This window comes from Pongo abelii, chromosome 1 (genome assembly GCF_028885655.2).
Source record: "Pongo abelii isolate AG06213 chromosome 1, NHGRI_mPonAbe1-v2.0_pri, whole genome shotgun sequence".
Taxonomy (NCBI): domain Eukaryota; kingdom Metazoa; phylum Chordata; class Mammalia; order Primates; family Hominidae; genus Pongo; species Pongo abelii.
The window spans coordinates 204,942,556-204,959,982 of NC_071985.2; the positions used below are offsets into that span (position 1 = coordinate 204,942,556).

The 17,427-nt window shown below is 44.3% G+C and overlaps 1 protein-coding gene and 1 non-coding gene across 9 annotated transcripts in view; both read right to left on the bottom strand.

Moving 5' to 3' along the window:
• The window catches only part of GMEB1 (glucocorticoid modulatory element binding protein 1), a 49,587-nt gene that overhangs the window by 18,894 nt on the left and 13,266 nt on the right, over positions 1–17,427 (bottom strand). For 3 of the 8 annotated variants that reach the window (XM_024235438.3, XM_063713880.1, XM_063713877.1), the window contains 5 exons: positions 15,773–15,930; positions 9,315–9,397; positions 7,817–7,941; positions 6,505–6,608; positions 2,803–2,960 (listed from right to left, as the gene is read on the bottom strand). In XM_024235438.3, coding sequence (XP_024091206.1) covers positions 2,803–2,960; positions 6,505–6,608; positions 7,817–7,941; positions 9,315–9,397; positions 15,773–15,900 — 598 coding nt within the window. In that variant the 5' untranslated portion in view covers positions 15,901–15,930. Of the gene's footprint in view, positions 1–2,802; positions 2,961–6,504; positions 6,609–7,816; positions 7,942–9,314; positions 9,428–15,772; positions 15,931–16,119; positions 16,241–17,427 lie in introns of those variants that run through there. The other 5 variants (XM_024235432.3, XM_054538764.2, XM_054538748.2 and 2 more) reach the window with 3 other exon arrangements.
• Positions 9,707–9,835, bottom strand: LOC112131395 (small Cajal body-specific RNA 24). Its single transcript, XR_002913477.1, has one exon. It is a non-coding gene; the product is annotated as a small Cajal body-specific RNA 24 (non-coding RNA).

Sequence of the window (17,427 nt, forward strand, 5' to 3'; positions counted from 1 at the left end):
ATTTTTTTATTTTTTGTAGAGATGGGTTTTCGACAAGATGCCAAGGCTGGTCTCAAACTCCTGGTCTCAAGAAATCCTCCTGCCTCAGCTTCCTAAAGTGCTGGGATTAGAGGTGTGACCCACCATGCCCAGCCATTAAGAGGTCATTTTTTCAGCACTGTTAAGACAAGGCAAAAAAGAAAAAAAAAAAGGCCAAGCATGGTGGCTCACATTTGTAACCCCAGCACTTTGGGAGGCTGAGGCGGGTGGATCACCTCAGGTCAGGAGTTTGAGATCGGCCTAGCCAACATGGTGAAACCCCGTCTCTACTAAAAATACAAAAAATTAGCCAGGCTTGGTGGCGGGCACCTGTAATCTCGCTACACGGGAGGCTGAGGCAGGAGAATTGCTTGAACCCGGGAGGTGGAGGTTGCAGTGAGCCAAGATTGCACCATTGCACTCCAGCCCGGGTGACAAAGCAAGACTCTGTCTTAAAAAAAAAAAAAAAGAGGTCAATTTACAAGCACAGTGTCTGTCCCTAACCTTTTAGATCCTTTAGCATTCTTGTGACTTTTCTCAGGCATATTTGTAAGTCTTACAACAGTAGTTGAGATACATTTTATCTAACTATAGTAAGTCTCCAGCTGGACTAACTGAATCCTTAATAATAATCTTACAGTTACATCTTTCCTGGATGGTAAGGAGCCCTAGTACCAAACTCAACAATACTGAAGTTAAGTGTGCTCATCTGTTTCATCTGTGGGAAGCCTCAACTTGGTAATCTGGAGCCCCTCTAAGCAGACAACTCCAATCATTACAGTGGGGTATCCAGAGTCCTGTCCAGCCAATCACATTGTCTTTGATACACCTCAGTTTAATGGGTGAAAACCACTCATCATTCTAATCTACCTCTTGTGTTGACCACTAGTAAAGCAAGCATTTTTCTTTTTTCCTTTTTTTTGAGACAGGGTCTCGCTCTGTTACCCAGGCTGGAATACAGTGGGACGACCTCGGCTCACTGCAAACTCCACCTCCTGGGTTCAAGTGATTCTCCTGCCTCAGCCTCCCAAGTAGATGGGATTACAGGCACGCGCCACCAGCTGATTTTTGTATTTTTAGTAGAGACAGGGTTTCACCATGTTGGCCAGCCTAGTCTCAAACTCCTGACCACAGGTGATCCTCCCACCTCAGCCTCCCAAAGTGCTGGGATTACAGGCGTGAGCCATGAAGCCCAGCTGCAAAGCATTTTTCTTTTTTTTTTTTGAGATGGAGTCTCACTCTGTCACCCAGGCTGGAGTGCAGCGGCGCCATCTTGCCTCACTGCAAGCTCCCCCTCCTGGGTTCACGCCATTCTCCTGCCTCAGCCTCCCGAGTAGCTGGGACTATAGGCGCCCGCCACCACACCCGGCTAATTTTTTGTATTTTCAGTAGAGACAGGGTTCCACCGTGTTAGTCTCGATCTCCTGACCTTGCGATCTGCCTGCCTCGGCCTCCCAAAGTGCTGGGATTACAGGTGTGAGCCACCACGCCCGGGCTTTTTTTTTTTAAGATGGAGTCTTGCTCTATTGCCAGGCAAGAGTGCAAGGAATGATCTTGGCTCACTGCAGCCTCTGCCTTCCATGCCTCCCAGGTTCAAGCAATTCTCCTGCCTCAGCCTCCTGAGTAGCTGGGACTATAGGCGCACGCCACCATGTCCAGCTAATTTTTGTATTTTTAGTAGAGACGGGGTTTCACCATGTTGGCCAGGATGGTCTCGATCTCTTGACCTCATTTTTTTTTTTTGAGGCGGAGTCTTGCTCTGTCGCCCAGGCTGCAGTGCAGTGGCGCCATCTCGGCTCACTGCAAGCTCCGCCTCCCGGATTCACGCCATTCTCCTGTCTCAGCCTTCCCAGCAGCTGCAACTACAGGTGCACGCCACCACGCCTGGCTAATTTTTTTGTATTTTTAGTAGAGATGGGGTTTCACTGTGTTAGCCAGGATGGTCTCGATCCCCTGACCTCGTGATCCGCCCACCTCAGCCTCCCAAAGTGCTGAGATTACAGGCGTGAGCCACTGTGCCTGGCCGATCTCTTGACTTCATGATCTGCCTCCCTCAGCCTCCCAAAGTGCTGGGATTACAGGCGTGAGCCACCACGCCCAGCCTGCAGAGCATTTTTCAAAACAGTCTAATTCAACCTTAACATGCCAAGTGGCACCAAAGTGAAACTGTTATGTAAGTATTATAACTACTGAACTACCTTTCTAATGCTTACAATGCATTGTAAGGAAAAAACAGAGGAGGAGGTCTGGCCAATAGGAATCATTTGGAAGAAAACAAAGCATGTTTCCAAAGCACGGAATCCCATCCAAGATTACCATACTTTACAACAAGGCACATCAATGTTCATGAGAATTGAAATTAAGAATATGCAAGGGGACAGGCGTGGTGGCTCACGCCTGTAATCCCAGCACTTTGGGAGGCCGAGGTGGGTGGATAACCTGAGGTTGGGACTTCAAGATGAGCATGATCAACATGGAGAAACCCTGTTTGTACTAAAAATACAAAATTAGCCAGGCGTGGTGGCCCATGTCTGTAATCCCAGCTACTCGGAAGGCTGAGGCAGGAGAATCGCTTGAACCCAGGAGGCAGAGGTTGTGGTGAGCTGAGATCATGCCACTGCACTCCAAACTGGGCAACAAGAGCAAAACTCTGTCTCAAAAAAAAAAAAAAAAAAAATATATATATATATGTATATATATATACACACACACACAAGGAAGAAATAAGAGGGAAAGTTCTGCTGAAAAACACAGTGGGTTTTCAGGTGGTTTCCTACCCCCTACCATCAGCCGAAGTGGGTGTCTGCACCACACTTGTCTGCTGTCCTGGCACTGGAGCTCTTGCACTGCTGATCAGAAGATCAAATTTGGTGCTTCTGCAGGTATTGGAGCAAACTTTGTCATGTTGGTAAAAATCAATCTGTCCGGAGTCCATCATTTTCCTGTGCAAAGGGAGACAAGAAGTACCAGTTCAGCCTATACTTCATCTAGTGGGAACTAGGCCTCAGGGAAAAATAGGGACAACTGGGTCTACTGTGTAGATTAGTAAAACCTAACAGTGTTAGAAGTCATTAGGTTGCAAAAATTCTAATTGGGGCTTTAAATTTTCACTGGTCCTGCCCACATTTACCAGTATTCCCCCTCCCTCCGTAGTTTATTCATTATGAGTATTCCAGCAAGATCTGGTGCCACTTTCACAGACATAAAGTTTCAGTCTTTTAAAAAACTCTCCTAGGAATACAGAAAAAAGTTCACTATACTAAACCCACTCTGGAAAATGTCCTTATAAATGGATCCACAAAATGTTATTATAGGCCATGAGCAAAACCATGGGGTATTTTAATTATAGTAAATTCTATGTTATAATGTCATTTGGCTTTCACTAAAGATTTTTTAGTATTCTGACTCTTTTTTACATTTGGGGAAAACTGGCATATGCTTGTCTTTCTGGGTAAATAAAACCCGCCAAGAACAACAAAACTCAAAGTTAAAGGTATTCCTCAGCCAGGTGCAGTGACTCACGCCTGTAATCCCAGCACTTTGGGAGGCCAAGGCAAGAGAATCACTTGAACTCAGGAGTTTGAGACCAGCGTGGGCAACGTGGTGAAACCACATTTCTATAAAAAATACAAAAATCAGCCAGGCATGGTGGCTCATGCCTGTAGTCCCAGCTAATTGGGAGGATGAGGCTGAATAATCACTTGAGCCAGGAAGCTGAGGTTGCAGTAAGCCGAGATCACGCCACTGCACTCCAGCCTGGGTGACAGAGTTAGACCCTGTCTCAAAAAATAAATAAATAAATAAATAAAATAAACAAACAATAAAAATAAAGATATTCCTTCCCAATTTCATTGGATTACTAATTTCTGCATACAAATCATCTGAAAAAAATTTTTAAAAATAATGTTTTGTTGGAAGTACAGGAGTAAAATAATTTTAAAATGTTTTAAATAAAAACAAAAAGAACACAAATAATGTTTCTGGGTCTCTGACTAAAAAAATGACGTGGGCCGGGCGTGGTGGCTCACACCTGTAATCCCAGCACTTTGGGAGGCCAAGTCGGGTAGATGACCTGAGCTTGGGAGTTTGAGACCAGCCTGACCAAAATGGAGAAACCCCATCTTTACTAAAAATACAAAATAAGCCGGGCATGGTGACGCATGCGTATAATCCCAGCTATTTGGGAGGCTGAGGCAGGCGAATTGCTTGAACCCAGGAGGTACAGTTTGCAGTGAGCTGAGATCACGCCATTACACTCTAGCCTTGGCAACAAAAGTGGGGTGTGGTGGCTCAAGCTTGTAATCCCAGCACTTTGGGAGGTGAGGTGGGCAGAGCATTTGAGGTCAGGAGTTCAATACCAGCCTAGCCAACATGGTGAAACCCCGTCTCTACTAAAAATACAAAAAAATTAACTGGGTGTGGTGGTGCGCACCTGTAATCCCAGCTACTCGGGAGGCTGAGGCATGAGAATCACTTGAACCCAGGAGGTGGAGATTGCAGTGAGCCGAGATCATGCCACTGCACTCCAGCCTGGGCAACAGAGCAAAACTCTGTCTCAAAAAAAAAAGGCTGGCCACGGTGGCTCACGCCTGTAATCCCCGCACTTTGGGAGGCTGAGGTGGGCGGATCAAGAGGTCAGGAGTTCGAGACCAGCCTGACCAATATGGTGAAACCCCATCTCTACTAAAAATACAAAAATTAGCCAGGTGAGGTGGCGCGCTCCTGTAATCCCAGCTATACAGGAAGCTGAGGCAGGAGAATCACTTGAACCTGGGAGGCGGAAGTTGCAGTGAGCTGAGATCGTGCCACTGCAGCCTGGGCAACACAGCAATATCCCAACTCAAAAAAAAAAAAACCTATGTTAAGAAAATATTTAGCATTTTCAGCTGGCCACACTGGCTCACACCTGTAGTCCAAGCTACTTTGGAGGACTGCTGGAGCTGAGGAGACTGAGGCTGATCATGCCAATGCACTCCAGCCTTAGTGACAGAACATGGGCTTTTTTTCTTTTTTTCAATTGCTCTTTTTAAAAAATCTTAGGCCAGGCATGGTGGCTCATGCCTGTAATCTCAGCACTTTGGGAGGCCAAGGCGGGTGGATCAGGAGGTCAGGAGATTGAGACCAGCCTGGCTAACATGATGAAAACCCGTCTCTACGAAAAAAAAATACAAAAATTAGCTGGGTATGGTGGCACGTGCCTGTAGTCCCAGCTACTCAGGAGGCTGAGGCAGGAGAATCACTTGAACCCGGGAGGCAGAGGTTGCAGTGAGCCGAGACTGTGCCACTGCACTCCAGCCTGGCAATAGAGCAAGACTCCGTCTCAAAAAAAAACCCAAAAAATCCTACAACACACAGACAATGTCAACATTTTAGCATATTTTCTTCTACTAAATTTTACTTACGTATGTATGTCTTAACACAGCCAAAATCAGTTTAATGAATTTTATATTTTTCTTCCTTCAAATTGTCATAAGCATTTTTCCATGTAAAATCTCTTCAGAAATATTTTAATGACTGCAAAATATTCCATAGTATATACTCATATAAATTTAGACAAGCCATAATTGACTTTAGAAGTCTTTTGACTATATATTAAAGCAGACTATAATTTTTACATTAATAAATAATGTTGTAATAAACATCTTTATGCTTGAATCTCTACAAGCATTGTGGATTTTTCTTGAAAGAGATTCCTTAAAAATAATTATTTTTTTTTTTTATTTTTTATTTCTTTTTAAAAATGTTATTCTTTTTTTATTTTCCCCGTTAAAAAGAATTAAATGGCCGGGCACAGTGGCTCACGCCTGTAATCCTAGCACTTTGGGAGGCTGAGGTGGGTGGATCACGAGGTCAGGAGTTCAAGACCAGCCTGGCCAAGATGGTGAAACCCCATCTCTACTAAAAACTACAATTGCTTGAACCCGGGAGGCAGAGGTTGCAGTGAGCCAAGGTCACGCCATCGCACTCCAGCCTGGGTGACAGGGCAAGACTCTGTCTCAAAAACAAACAAGAGGCTGGGCGTGGTGGCTCATGCCTGTAAACCCAGCACTTTGGGAGGCCAAGACGGGTGGATCATGAGGTCAGGAGTTCAAGATCAGCCTGACCAACATGGTGAAACCCCATCTCTATTGAAAATACAAAAAATTAGCCGGGCGTGGTGGCAGGCACCTGTAATCCCAGCTACTCGGGAGGCTGAGGCAGAGAACTGCTTGAACCCGGGAGGCGGAGGTTGCAGTGAGCCAAGATCATGCCACTGCACTCCAGCCTGGGCAACAGAGTGAGACTCCATCTCAGAAAAAAAAAAAAAAAAAATCAATCTTGTCTCCCAGGATTTTTAAGTTGATTAAAGTCAAATAATGCATGGATTGCTCAAGCCAGTTCTTCAGAAAGAATAAAAATGTCAACCTAAAGAGAAAAGCCCAGATTCTAGCATGATTACGTGCCCCAAAGTTTGCTGAAAGGTATGTGCTTGACATTAGAGCTTACCTGAGCATGATCCCACCTAGACGAATAGCTCTCTTCCAATCCTTCAGAGTGGACTTGCCAGCCAGATGAACAAAGTGCTTGGGGCTGATCAATTGATCATTGAACTAAAAGTAAAAAGGAAAGTCCAAAGAGTCTAATGTCAACTTAGGCAGTCCAAGAGGGGAAATAATGAAATGATAACTCTACATCATTTGTATAAAAAATAACCAGATGACATCCTAAGCCTTGTATTATCCAACCTCCTGTACTATTCTGTTAGAGAAGACGATCCTTCTCTGAGCGCAGTCTCAATTCCTGGTACAAAGCCACAGAATACATGCAGAGATCAGAGATAAATATATTAATAAATATCTAAAATCCATTTATGCCTGGAGTCAGGTCTAGTGTGGCAAACAAAGGCTGTTCAAATAAACTGAAATAATCTATCCAGCCCTAATGAAGACAGAATAAGCAATTCTATCTTTATCAATAATATATTTTTTTGGCTACTCAATCTAATAATTTTTTTTTTTTTTGAGACAGAGTCTCACTCTGTCACCTAGACTGGAGTACAACAGCACATTCTTAACTCACTGCAACCTCTGCCCCCAGGTTCAAGTGATTCTCCTGCCTTAGCCTCCGGAGTAGCTGGGATTATAGGCGCCCGACACCACATCCAGCTAATTTTTGTATTTTTAGCAGAGATGGGGTTTCACTATTTTGTCCAGGCTGGTCTCTACCTCCTGACCCCAGGTGATCCACTCACCTCAGCCTCCCAAAGTGCTGGGATTACAGGCATGAGCCACCTCACCCAGCCAGTATTTTTTTTGAAGATGCGAGGTTTTCCAGCCTAGGCAACATAGCAAAACCCCCCATCCCTACAAAAAATTAGCCAGGCACAGCGGTGCACACCTGTGGTCCCAGCTACAGAGGAGGCTGAGGTGGGAGAATCACCTGAACCCAGGAAGTGGAGGCTGCAGTGAGCCAAGATCATGTCACTGCACTCCAGCCTTGGCAACAGAAAATCACTGTCTGAAAAAAAAAAAAAGCCAAGGTCTCACCATGTTGCCTAGGCTGGTCTTGAACTCCTGGGCTCAAGTGATCTTCCCACCTTGGTCTCCCAAAGTGCTAGGATTACAGCCATGAGCCACCACACCCAACCCAAAGTTCTTATTTTTTCTATTGTGACACATTAGGACAATAGCCACAAAATAAAAAAATAAATAAAAATAAAAAAAACTGATATAGTGGAAGATAAAAAGGATGCACGGAACTCACACCCTTTGAGAACAAGGAGTCCCAAAATTGGCTTCAGCATGGAAAAGACAATTACCTTGACACACTTCACGTTTATTCCCGGACATACAAACTTCTTCCAAAGGAGGATAGCTTTGCTCTCCCCACAAGTTATGGGGTAAGCAATTTCCATATCCTCATTTGCTTCTATAGTGCCTGTATCTGAAAACAGAAAAAATATCAGTTATTTATCAAACAACTCTTCCCCAAAGCTGAAATTCAAAATCTCTAGTCTCCTGGTTCCTCTAACGGACTAACACTTCACTCTTGCTGGTATCATTTAGGAATCCTCTGGAAGAAGTTTGGCCTAAGAGCTATCTCTTCCCAAGCTCTCACAGTGTGCTAGACACCATACTATGTATTTTACACACATAATCTTGTTTAGTTCTTACAACAAACCTGTAAGGCAATGATTGTTTCCTAGGTGTTTTTTTCTTTTTTGAGATGGAGTCTCACTCTGTCACCCAGGCTGGAGTGCTGTGGCATGATCTCAGCTCATTGCAACCTCTGCCTCCTGGGTTCAAGCAATTCTCCTGCCTCAGCCTTCCAAGTAGCTGGGATTATAACCATATACCGCACACCACCACGCCCGGCTAATTTTTGTATTTTTAGTAGAGATGGGGTTTCACCATCTTGGCCAGGCTGGTCTTGAACCCCTGACCTCAAGTGATCCACCTGTCTTGGCCTCCCAAAGTGCTGGGATTACAGGCATGAGTCACCTCGCCTGGTGTAGGTGGTTTTATTTATTTGTTTTTTTTAGGATGATGTCTGGCTCTTGTTGCCCAGGCTGGAGTGCAGTGGTGCGACCTTGGCTCACCGCAACCTCTGCCTCCCGGGTTCAAAGGATCTCCTGCCTCAGTCTCCTGAGCAACTGGGATTACAGGCGCGCACCACTACACCCAGCTAATTTTTATACTTTTAGTAGAGGCAGGGTTTCGCCATGTTGGCCAGGCTGGTCTTGAACTCCCGACCTCAGGTGATCCGCCTGCCTCAGCCTCCCAAAGTGTTGGGATTACAGGCGTGAGCCACTGCACTCGACCAGGTGTTTTTTAGATTAATTAATTAATTGTTTCCTAGGTATTAAATGTAAGTATATGGGCCTCAGAAAGGCTAACTGACTTTCCCAAGGGCACACTTAGAGATGAGAAATTGGGATTTAAACTAAGGTTTGTTAAATTTCAGTTTCTTTCCACTGACTGCCTTCTAGACAATACCTCATCAGTCATCATCAACAACTTATTTAATGACAGAGATCAACTTTGAAGCTCCAATTTCTATATGGGATTTTTACCGACAAAAAGTCTTTTCAGTTACCCTTCCAAATTGACATTAACCAACCAACTGACGACCCTAGCATCTTAGTCAGTGGTGTCTCAAGATGTACCACCATCAAAATCGAGGGCTGTAGTACTGGTAGGGCACACAGGGATGGGAGGAAAACATAAGGCACAGATGGCAAGAAAACTCAACCAAGGAAGCTAAAGTCAAAGGTATTAGAATGACCAAAAAAAAAAAAAAAAAACAAAAAACCTTACCAATCCCTTCTTCAATTTTGTGTATCGTGTGAGTTTCTACTGCTACAACTGCTGTGTTGCTCTCCGACCCAGCTTCATAAATCCTGTTGTAAAAGTGTCCATCGATAAACAAACTACATAAATCATGAAAAAATTAATATTCACAGCATGGGGTTAAGAAATTTGTTTCAAACTATCTCAAAAGAAATAAAATAAATATATTTTATAACTCTGACTAGTTTCCCATTATATTTAAACTCCAAAACTCCCAGGATTGCTTAGCAGCTTCTACCATGAAAATGAATCCACAACTCTCCTCACCTCAAAGGAAAGTAATTTTTGCTACTTATTTATTTATACCACCACTTGCTACTGTATTACACCAGACTTTTCCCTTTATAACTTTATTTTTTAAATCTCAGTAGTGGAAGATCCATGCTTTTTAGTTGCAAAGGGTGAACAGAAAGCTACAATATTTCTCTAGGACATTTACAAACAGTTACCTTCACCTTGAGGAAAAACTGAATAAAAATAAATGTCCACTCCTTTCATAACTTTTTATTCATTTATTTTTTTTGAGACGGAGTCTTGCTCTGTCGCCCAGGCTGAAGTGCAGTGGTGTGATCTCGGCTCACTGCAAGCTCCGCCTCCCGGGCTCATGCCATTCTCCTGCCTCAGCCTCCCGAGTAGCTGGGACTACAGGAGCCCGCCACCACGCCCCAATAAATTTTTTTTGTATTTTTAGTAGAGACGGGGTTTCACTGTGTTAGCTAGGATGGTCTCGATCTCCTGACCTCGTGATCCGCCTGCCTCGACCTCCCAAAGTGCTGGTATGACAGGCATGAGCCACCGCGCCCAGCTCCTTTCATAACTTTAAATGGGCCGGGCATGGTGGCTCACACCTGTAATTCCAGTACTTTGGGAGGTTGAGGTGGACAGATCACCTGAGGTCAGGAGTTCGAGACCAGCCTGGCCAACATGGTGAAACCCCACCTCTACTAAAAATACAAAAAAATTAGGCTGTGTGAGGTGGCTCACGCCTGTAATCCCAGCACTTTGGAAGGACAAAGCGGGCGGATCACGAGGTCTGGAGTTCGACACCAGCCTAACCAACATGGTGAAAGCCCGTCTCTACTAAAAATACAAAAATTAGTCAGGCATGGTGGCACACCTGTAATCCCAGCTACTCAGGAGGCTGAGGCAGGAGAATCACTTGAACCCAGGAGGCAGAGGTTGCAGTGAGCTGAAATCGCACCACTGTACTCCAGCCTGGGCGATGGAGCAAGACTCTGTCTCAAAAAAAAAAAAAAAAAAAAAAAAAACTTTAAATGCCCATGGCATAGTATTGCTACAAGTACACAACTAATTCATATTATGGAATTACCCTGAAGAGACTAAAAAGTAGTACCAGCAGATAGTTTGAGATAGGAAGAACCACACTGACTAAAAAGCTGATGTCCCTTGCTGGAAACGGTGTATTTTGCCGGGGGTGGTGGGTGGTGGGGGGGGTGTTTGTTTGTTTGTTTTTAGCATTTTAGCATCTTTTAAGGTACCATAACCAAACTATTGACATGAGCAAAGCCTAGTGGAAGAAAAGTAAGAGAGAAACTACATCCAAAGTAACTAGGAGTGACTAGAGGCACCACTTAGAGAAGGTTATATAATGCAGATCTCTCCAAGATATCTCTACATTTACGGGCTCAGATAACGTAACTTGATATATCAACAATCAACATCCTTTATTTAATTTCTGTAATAAACCTGATGTGCTAATTATTGCATCTTGTTACTTGAAAGCACTGCCTGAATATTCTCCTTTGTATCAATGACTACCTCCACAGTGACACCTCTAGCACAGACCTCCCTTCTGAATTTCACATTCAAACACAGCCAACTACTAAATGAATAAATACATTTGTGTGTGTTTGTTTCTTGAGACGGAGTTTCGCTGTTATTGCCCAGGCTGGAGTGCAATGGCGCGATCTTGGCTCACTGCAACCTCTGCCTCCCAGGTTCAAGCGATTCTCCTGCCTCAGCCTCCCGAGTAGCTGGGATTACAGACATGAGCCACCACGCCCGGCTAATTTTGTATTTTTAGTAGAGATGGGGTTTCTCCATGTTGGTCAGGCTGGTCTCGAACTCCCGACCTCAGGTGATCTGCCCACCTCCGCCTCCCAAAGTGCTAGGATTACAGGCATGAGCCACCATGCCCAGCCAAATAAATACATTTGGAAGTCCCACAGGACTTTGTCGAATTCATTATGTCTAAAATAACCATCAAGTTCTCTTTTCCCACCCACCCTCAAACTATTCTTCTTCCTATACTCTCCATCCTTGTTAATAGCACCACTCAGCACACTGTAGACAGAAATCTAGGAATCATACCAGATTTGTTTTATTTCCTCCTTCTCAACTCCACATAGTCAGTCACCAAATCCTGCTAGATGCATCACTTTAACACTATCCATCCTCCCTCCCTGTCTCTATCTCCACTGCTACTGCCTTAATTCAGGCCTCATCATTTCTAAACTAGTATCCTTGTATCTAATTAATCTTCTACATTCCCACCAGATTAATCATGTGATTCCCTCCTTAAAATCCCTCAAACACCCTCTCTCTTCATTGTTAAAATAAAGCTCCAAATCCTTTGTATGATAGTTAAGGTTCTTTAAGATCTGGCCCCTGGTTTCAACTCTTCCCAAACCTCACCTTAAAATCCAGGCCCCAGTACTGCCAACTGCCAAACTATTTGTGGTTCCCAAAAGTGCCATCTTCTTATACTTCTTATACCTTCTTTCTCTTACTTCTGCCACTTCCCAGAACATTATTCTCCACTGTCTTTTTTTTTTTTTTTTTTTTTTTTTTTTGTGATAGGGTCTCATTCTGTTGCCCAGGCTAGAATGCAGTGGTGAGATCATAGCTCACTACAGCCTTAACCTCCCTGGCTCAAACAATCCTTCACCTCAGCCTCTTGAGTAGCTGGGACTACAGGCATATGCCACCATATCTGGCTAATTTTTGTATTTTTTTATAGAGACAGGGTCTTCCTATGTGGCTCAGGCTGGCCTTGAACTCCTGGACTCAAGTGACCTCCTGCCTCTGCCTCCCAAAATGCTGGGATTACCAGCATGATCCACTGCACCAATCTATCTGTCTTTTAATAAGTAGCCTCTAGGATGTTTCTCTTTCCTTCCCAATCCCTTCAGTATAATCACTTACTTCCTCCTTTGTGACCCAGCTGTACGTTGGGTTTTGTCATAACACCTATCACAATGTATGCTTGTTTATCTGTCTGTCTCCCCTTGAGCACAGGCTAAGAGGTCCCCAAGTGCACAGATTATGGCTTATTCATTTATTCAATTTTGTATGCCCAGCATGTAGTTGACTGACTGGAACATGGCAAAGCACCCAATAAATGGCTATTCAGGGAATGAGGATTGTGATAAACATGAGAAACCACTGCTTCAAATAAGATTGGTAAACTCATCCTAAGTTGACCACTATGTGAAAAATCTCTTAAAAGAATACATTCTCATGTATGAATAATGTCCCTTTTTTTTTTTTTGAGACAGAATCTCACTCTGTCACCCAGGCTGGAGTGCAGTAGTGCAATCTCGGCTCACTGCAACCTCCATCTCCCAGATTCAAGCAATTCTCCTCCCTTAGCCTCCCAAGCAGCTGGGATTACAGGCGCGTGCCACCACACCCGGCTAATTTTTGTATTTTTAGTAGAGACAGGGTTTCACCATGTTGGCCAGGCTGGTCTCGAACTCCTGATCTGCCCGCCTTGGCCTCCCAAAGTGTAGGGATTACAGGTGTGAGCTACCATACCCAGCTTTTTGTTTTTCTTTTTTTGTTTTTTTGACACACGGTGTTACTCTGTTGCCCAGGTTAGAGTGCAGTGGCATGATCACAGCTCACTGCAGCCTCAATCTCCCAGGCTCAAGTGATCATCCCAGCTCAGCCTCCTGAGTAGCTGGAACTACAGGTGTGAGCCACCAAGCCTAGCTAATTTTTAAATCTTTTGTAGAGACAGGGTCTCGCCATGTTGCCCTGGCTGGTTTTGAACTCCTGGGCTCAAGTGATCCTCCCATCTTGGCCTCCTAAAGTGCTAGGATTACAGGCATGAGCCACTGCACCCAGCCAAATAATTTCAACAACCAGCAAATTGCACTTAATGGTGGCAAGTAGGAGGTAGTCTATATTTTTACAAGTAAACAAGATTTCTTTTTTTTGTTTGTTTGTTTTGAGACGGAGTCTCTCTCTGTCGCCTAAGCTGGTGTGCAATGGCACAATCTTGGCTCACTGCAACTTCCGCCTCCCGGGTTCAAGTGATTATCCTGCCTCAGCCTCCTGAGTAGCTGGGATTACAGACATGCGCCACCACGCCCAGCTAATTTTTGTATTTTTTAGTAGAGACGGGGTTTCACCATGTTGGTCATGCTGGTCTCGAACTCCTGACCTCGTGATCCGCCCACCTCAGCCTCGTAAAGTACTGGGATTACAGGTGTGAGCCACTATGACTGGCCGTAAACAAGATTTTTATCAGGGAAAAATTATCTAAAGTAACTCAGGATAGTGATGGATTGAGTTTAATTCTCTATATCTGCTATGGCCATAGTCAAAAGTCATAAAATATGTTCAAAACGTTAAGGCATCATAAGATACTGACATTCCCTACAAATCATCATTATGTTTACTAGAGCTTGAAAGGTAAGTCTACATTATTGTATTCTTTCTTTTTTGAGACAGAGTCTCGCTCTGTCACCTACTGCTGGAGTGCAGTGGCATGATCTCAGCTAAACCCCATCTCTTCTAAAAATACAAAAACTGGCCAGGCACGGTTCCAGGAGCCTGTAGTCCCAGCTGCTTGGGAGTCTGAGGCAGGAGAATCACTTAAACCTGGGAGGCGGAGCTTGCAGTGAGCTGAGATCCCATCACTACACTCTAGTCTGGGCGATACAGTGAGACTCCATCTCAACTAAAAAAAAAAAAAAAAAAAAAGAACTCCTTTTTAAATCTTATCTTTTTCCAGCACCTTCATAATACATTGTATTGTAGTAGGTGCTAGACTTAGCTTGATAATTTCCCCTCCACGGGGGTTCAGAGAATTCATGGTCATTGCCTTGCCTGATATCCTCCGACTCTAGCTACACCGTCTTTTGGTAAACACATAAGGAGCCTCTGTAAATAGTGCAGATAAACTGAGCAACAAAGCAAGACCCCTATCTCTACAAAAAATAAAAAAGTCAACATTTGAACTCTGAAGTAAATCATGCTTTCATGGTTATGCTGAAGAATCATAACTATGTAAGAGTGGGATTTGAACTGGAATTTTTATTTATTTATTTATTTAAAGTTCTAGGATACATGTGCAGAACGTGCAGATTTGTTACATGGGTATACGTGTGCCATGGTGGTTTGCTGCACCTACTGACTCGTCCTCTAGGTTCCCTCTCCTCACCCCCTCACCCCTCAACAGGCCCCAATGTGTGTTGTTCCCCTCCCTGTGTCCATGTGTTCTCATTGTTTAACTCCCATTTATGAGTGAGAACACGCAGTGTTTGGTTTTCTGTTCCTGTGTTGGTTTGGTGAGGATGATGGCTTCCAGCTCCATCCATGTAGGCCTGGGATTTTTTTTTTTTTTTTTTTTTTTTGAGACAGAGTCTTGCTCTGTCGCCCAGGCTGGAGTGCAGTGGTGCGATCTCGGCTCACTGCAAGCTCTGCCTCCCAAGTTCACGCCGTTCTCCTGCCTCAGCCTCCCAAGTAGCTGGGACTACAGGCGCCTGCCACCATGCCCAGCTAATTTTTTGTATTTTTAGTAGAGACGGGGTTTCACCATGTTAGCCAGGATGGTCTTGATCTCCTGACCTCATGATCCATGCGCCTCGGCCTCCCAAAGTGCTGGGATTACAGGCGTGAGCCACTGCGCCCGGCCAGGCCTGGAATTTTTAAATTGAGTATGTGATGAAATGATAATGTGCTGGGTATATTGGGATAAATAAAATATGTTATGAAAATAAAAAAAGAAAAAAGAACAAAAGAAAAATCAGCCAGGTGCAGTGGCATGTGCCTATATTCCCAGCTATTCAGGAGGCTAAAGTGGGAGGATCTTTTGAGCCCAGGAATTCGAGGTTGCAGTGAGCTATGATCGCACCACTGCATTCCAGCCTGGGTAACAGAGTAAGACTCTGTCTCAACAAAAATAATAATAAAATAAGATGAGGGAGCCATGCAACTTACCCTCAAGGAGCTCAAGGTGGAGAAGAGAAGCAGATACAAGGAAACAAGTAACTGTTGGTAATAAGTATTAAAATGACAAATACAGCACGCAATACAGTATATTATACCAATGAAAACTGAGCCAGCTCTGATTGATGTTAAATGTTCCATTGTGCTAAGCAACCATAAAGTTATAATTTCCCCACCCTTGAAACTTCCCAAAATACTTCAGAATACCCAAATCTCTAGCCACTTACCCTTGTTGCACAGGCTGTAACTGCAAAATCACTTGGGTTTTAGTGTCTTCAGGATTCTCCCCTTCATTTCCTTCAGTGGGTACCACAACCACATCCCCCACTGGGACACTCACTTCTGCATTAGCCATCTTTCACATGAAGTCAGATAGCTGGGACGGCTGTCGGGAACAAGAAGCACCAATAACTTAATCTGGTTTGAAAAGATGTCAACAGGCCGGGCATGGTGGCTCACAACTGGAATCCCAGCACTTTGGGAGGCCAAGGCAGGCAGATTGCCTGAGGTTGGGAGTTCGAGACCAGCCTGACCAACATGGAGAAACCCGTCTCTACTAAAATACAAAATTAACCGGGTACGTGGTGGCGCGTATCTGTAATCCCCTCTAATCAGGAGGCTGAGGAAGGAGAATCGCTTGAAGCCAGGAGGTGGAGGTTGCGGTGAGCCGAGATCATGCCATTGCACTCCAGCCTGGGCAACAAGAGTGAAATTCCATCTCAAAAAAAAAAAAAAAAAGAAAAAGAAAAGAAGTCAACCATATGAAAGGACTGCCAAGATAATGCCTAGAGCACCCTAGAGATCATGGGCCTCTAAAAAGGATGGGAACTGTGAGATGGGCTATCACAGGCTCTGATCCTTCCAGAAACGCCTCAACAGTCACTTGCTAGTATAGGTTTTCTTAGTACGTGTGACTCATCCCATGGTGTTCTGCAGCAAGCTCTAACAGCTCCTGAGAACCCACTGTGCATACATATCTCTTCCAACCTTGAGTTTAGTGACACTAAGTTGACAGCTTGAAATCAGAGATGCTGGGCGTAAACAGACCCGAAATTGACAAGCACTACAAATCAGAGTATTTTGTTTTTCTAGAGAGCTGGTTTGTAGCACATTACCAGTTCCACACCAAACAGGAAGCTCTTGGAAAGTAGGAATCACATCTACTTTCCGTGCAAACAGCCATTTTGCCTCAAGTTCTCCGTCCTTTAAAATACTTAGTATGTGTGGAGAGAGACTGAACTGAGCTGCATGGGAAGGGGAAGATGACTTTTATCATGTAGTTGCTTAATAAATGCTGAATTCACTTGTATGACCTCTAAGGCTCTTTTTTTTTTTGAGACAGGGTCTCACTCTGTCGCCCAGACTGGAGTGCTGTGGCATGATCTCGGCTCACTGCAACATCTGCCTCCCAAGCTCAAGCGATTCTCCTGCCTCACCCTCCCCAAGTAGCTTGGATTACAGGTGTGCGCCACTACCACTCAGCTAATTTTTGTATTTTTAGTACAGACGGGGTTTCACCGTGTTGGCCAGGCTGGTCTCGAACTCCTGACCTCAAATGATCCACCCGTCTCCGCCTCCCAAAGCGCTGGATTCCAGGTGTGAGCCACCACGCCTGGACTTCTTAATACCTCTTTGCCTCAGACTGAATGGAGAGATAATCTTGCCCAGTATCTCCCTTGCAGAGTTAGTGAGGAAACCAATGTCCAGCACCATGTGCTCCTCGACTCTAAAGTTACTCCAAGAATTGTCCCAATCTTAATGAAAACTCAGAGGACCCCAAGATATTCTGCAGGTATTAGACTTCACGGTTGAAAAGGGAGAGTCACTTAAGAGTGTATAGGTAAGAGCACTGTATTTATTTTAATATGTGAATATGTAAAGA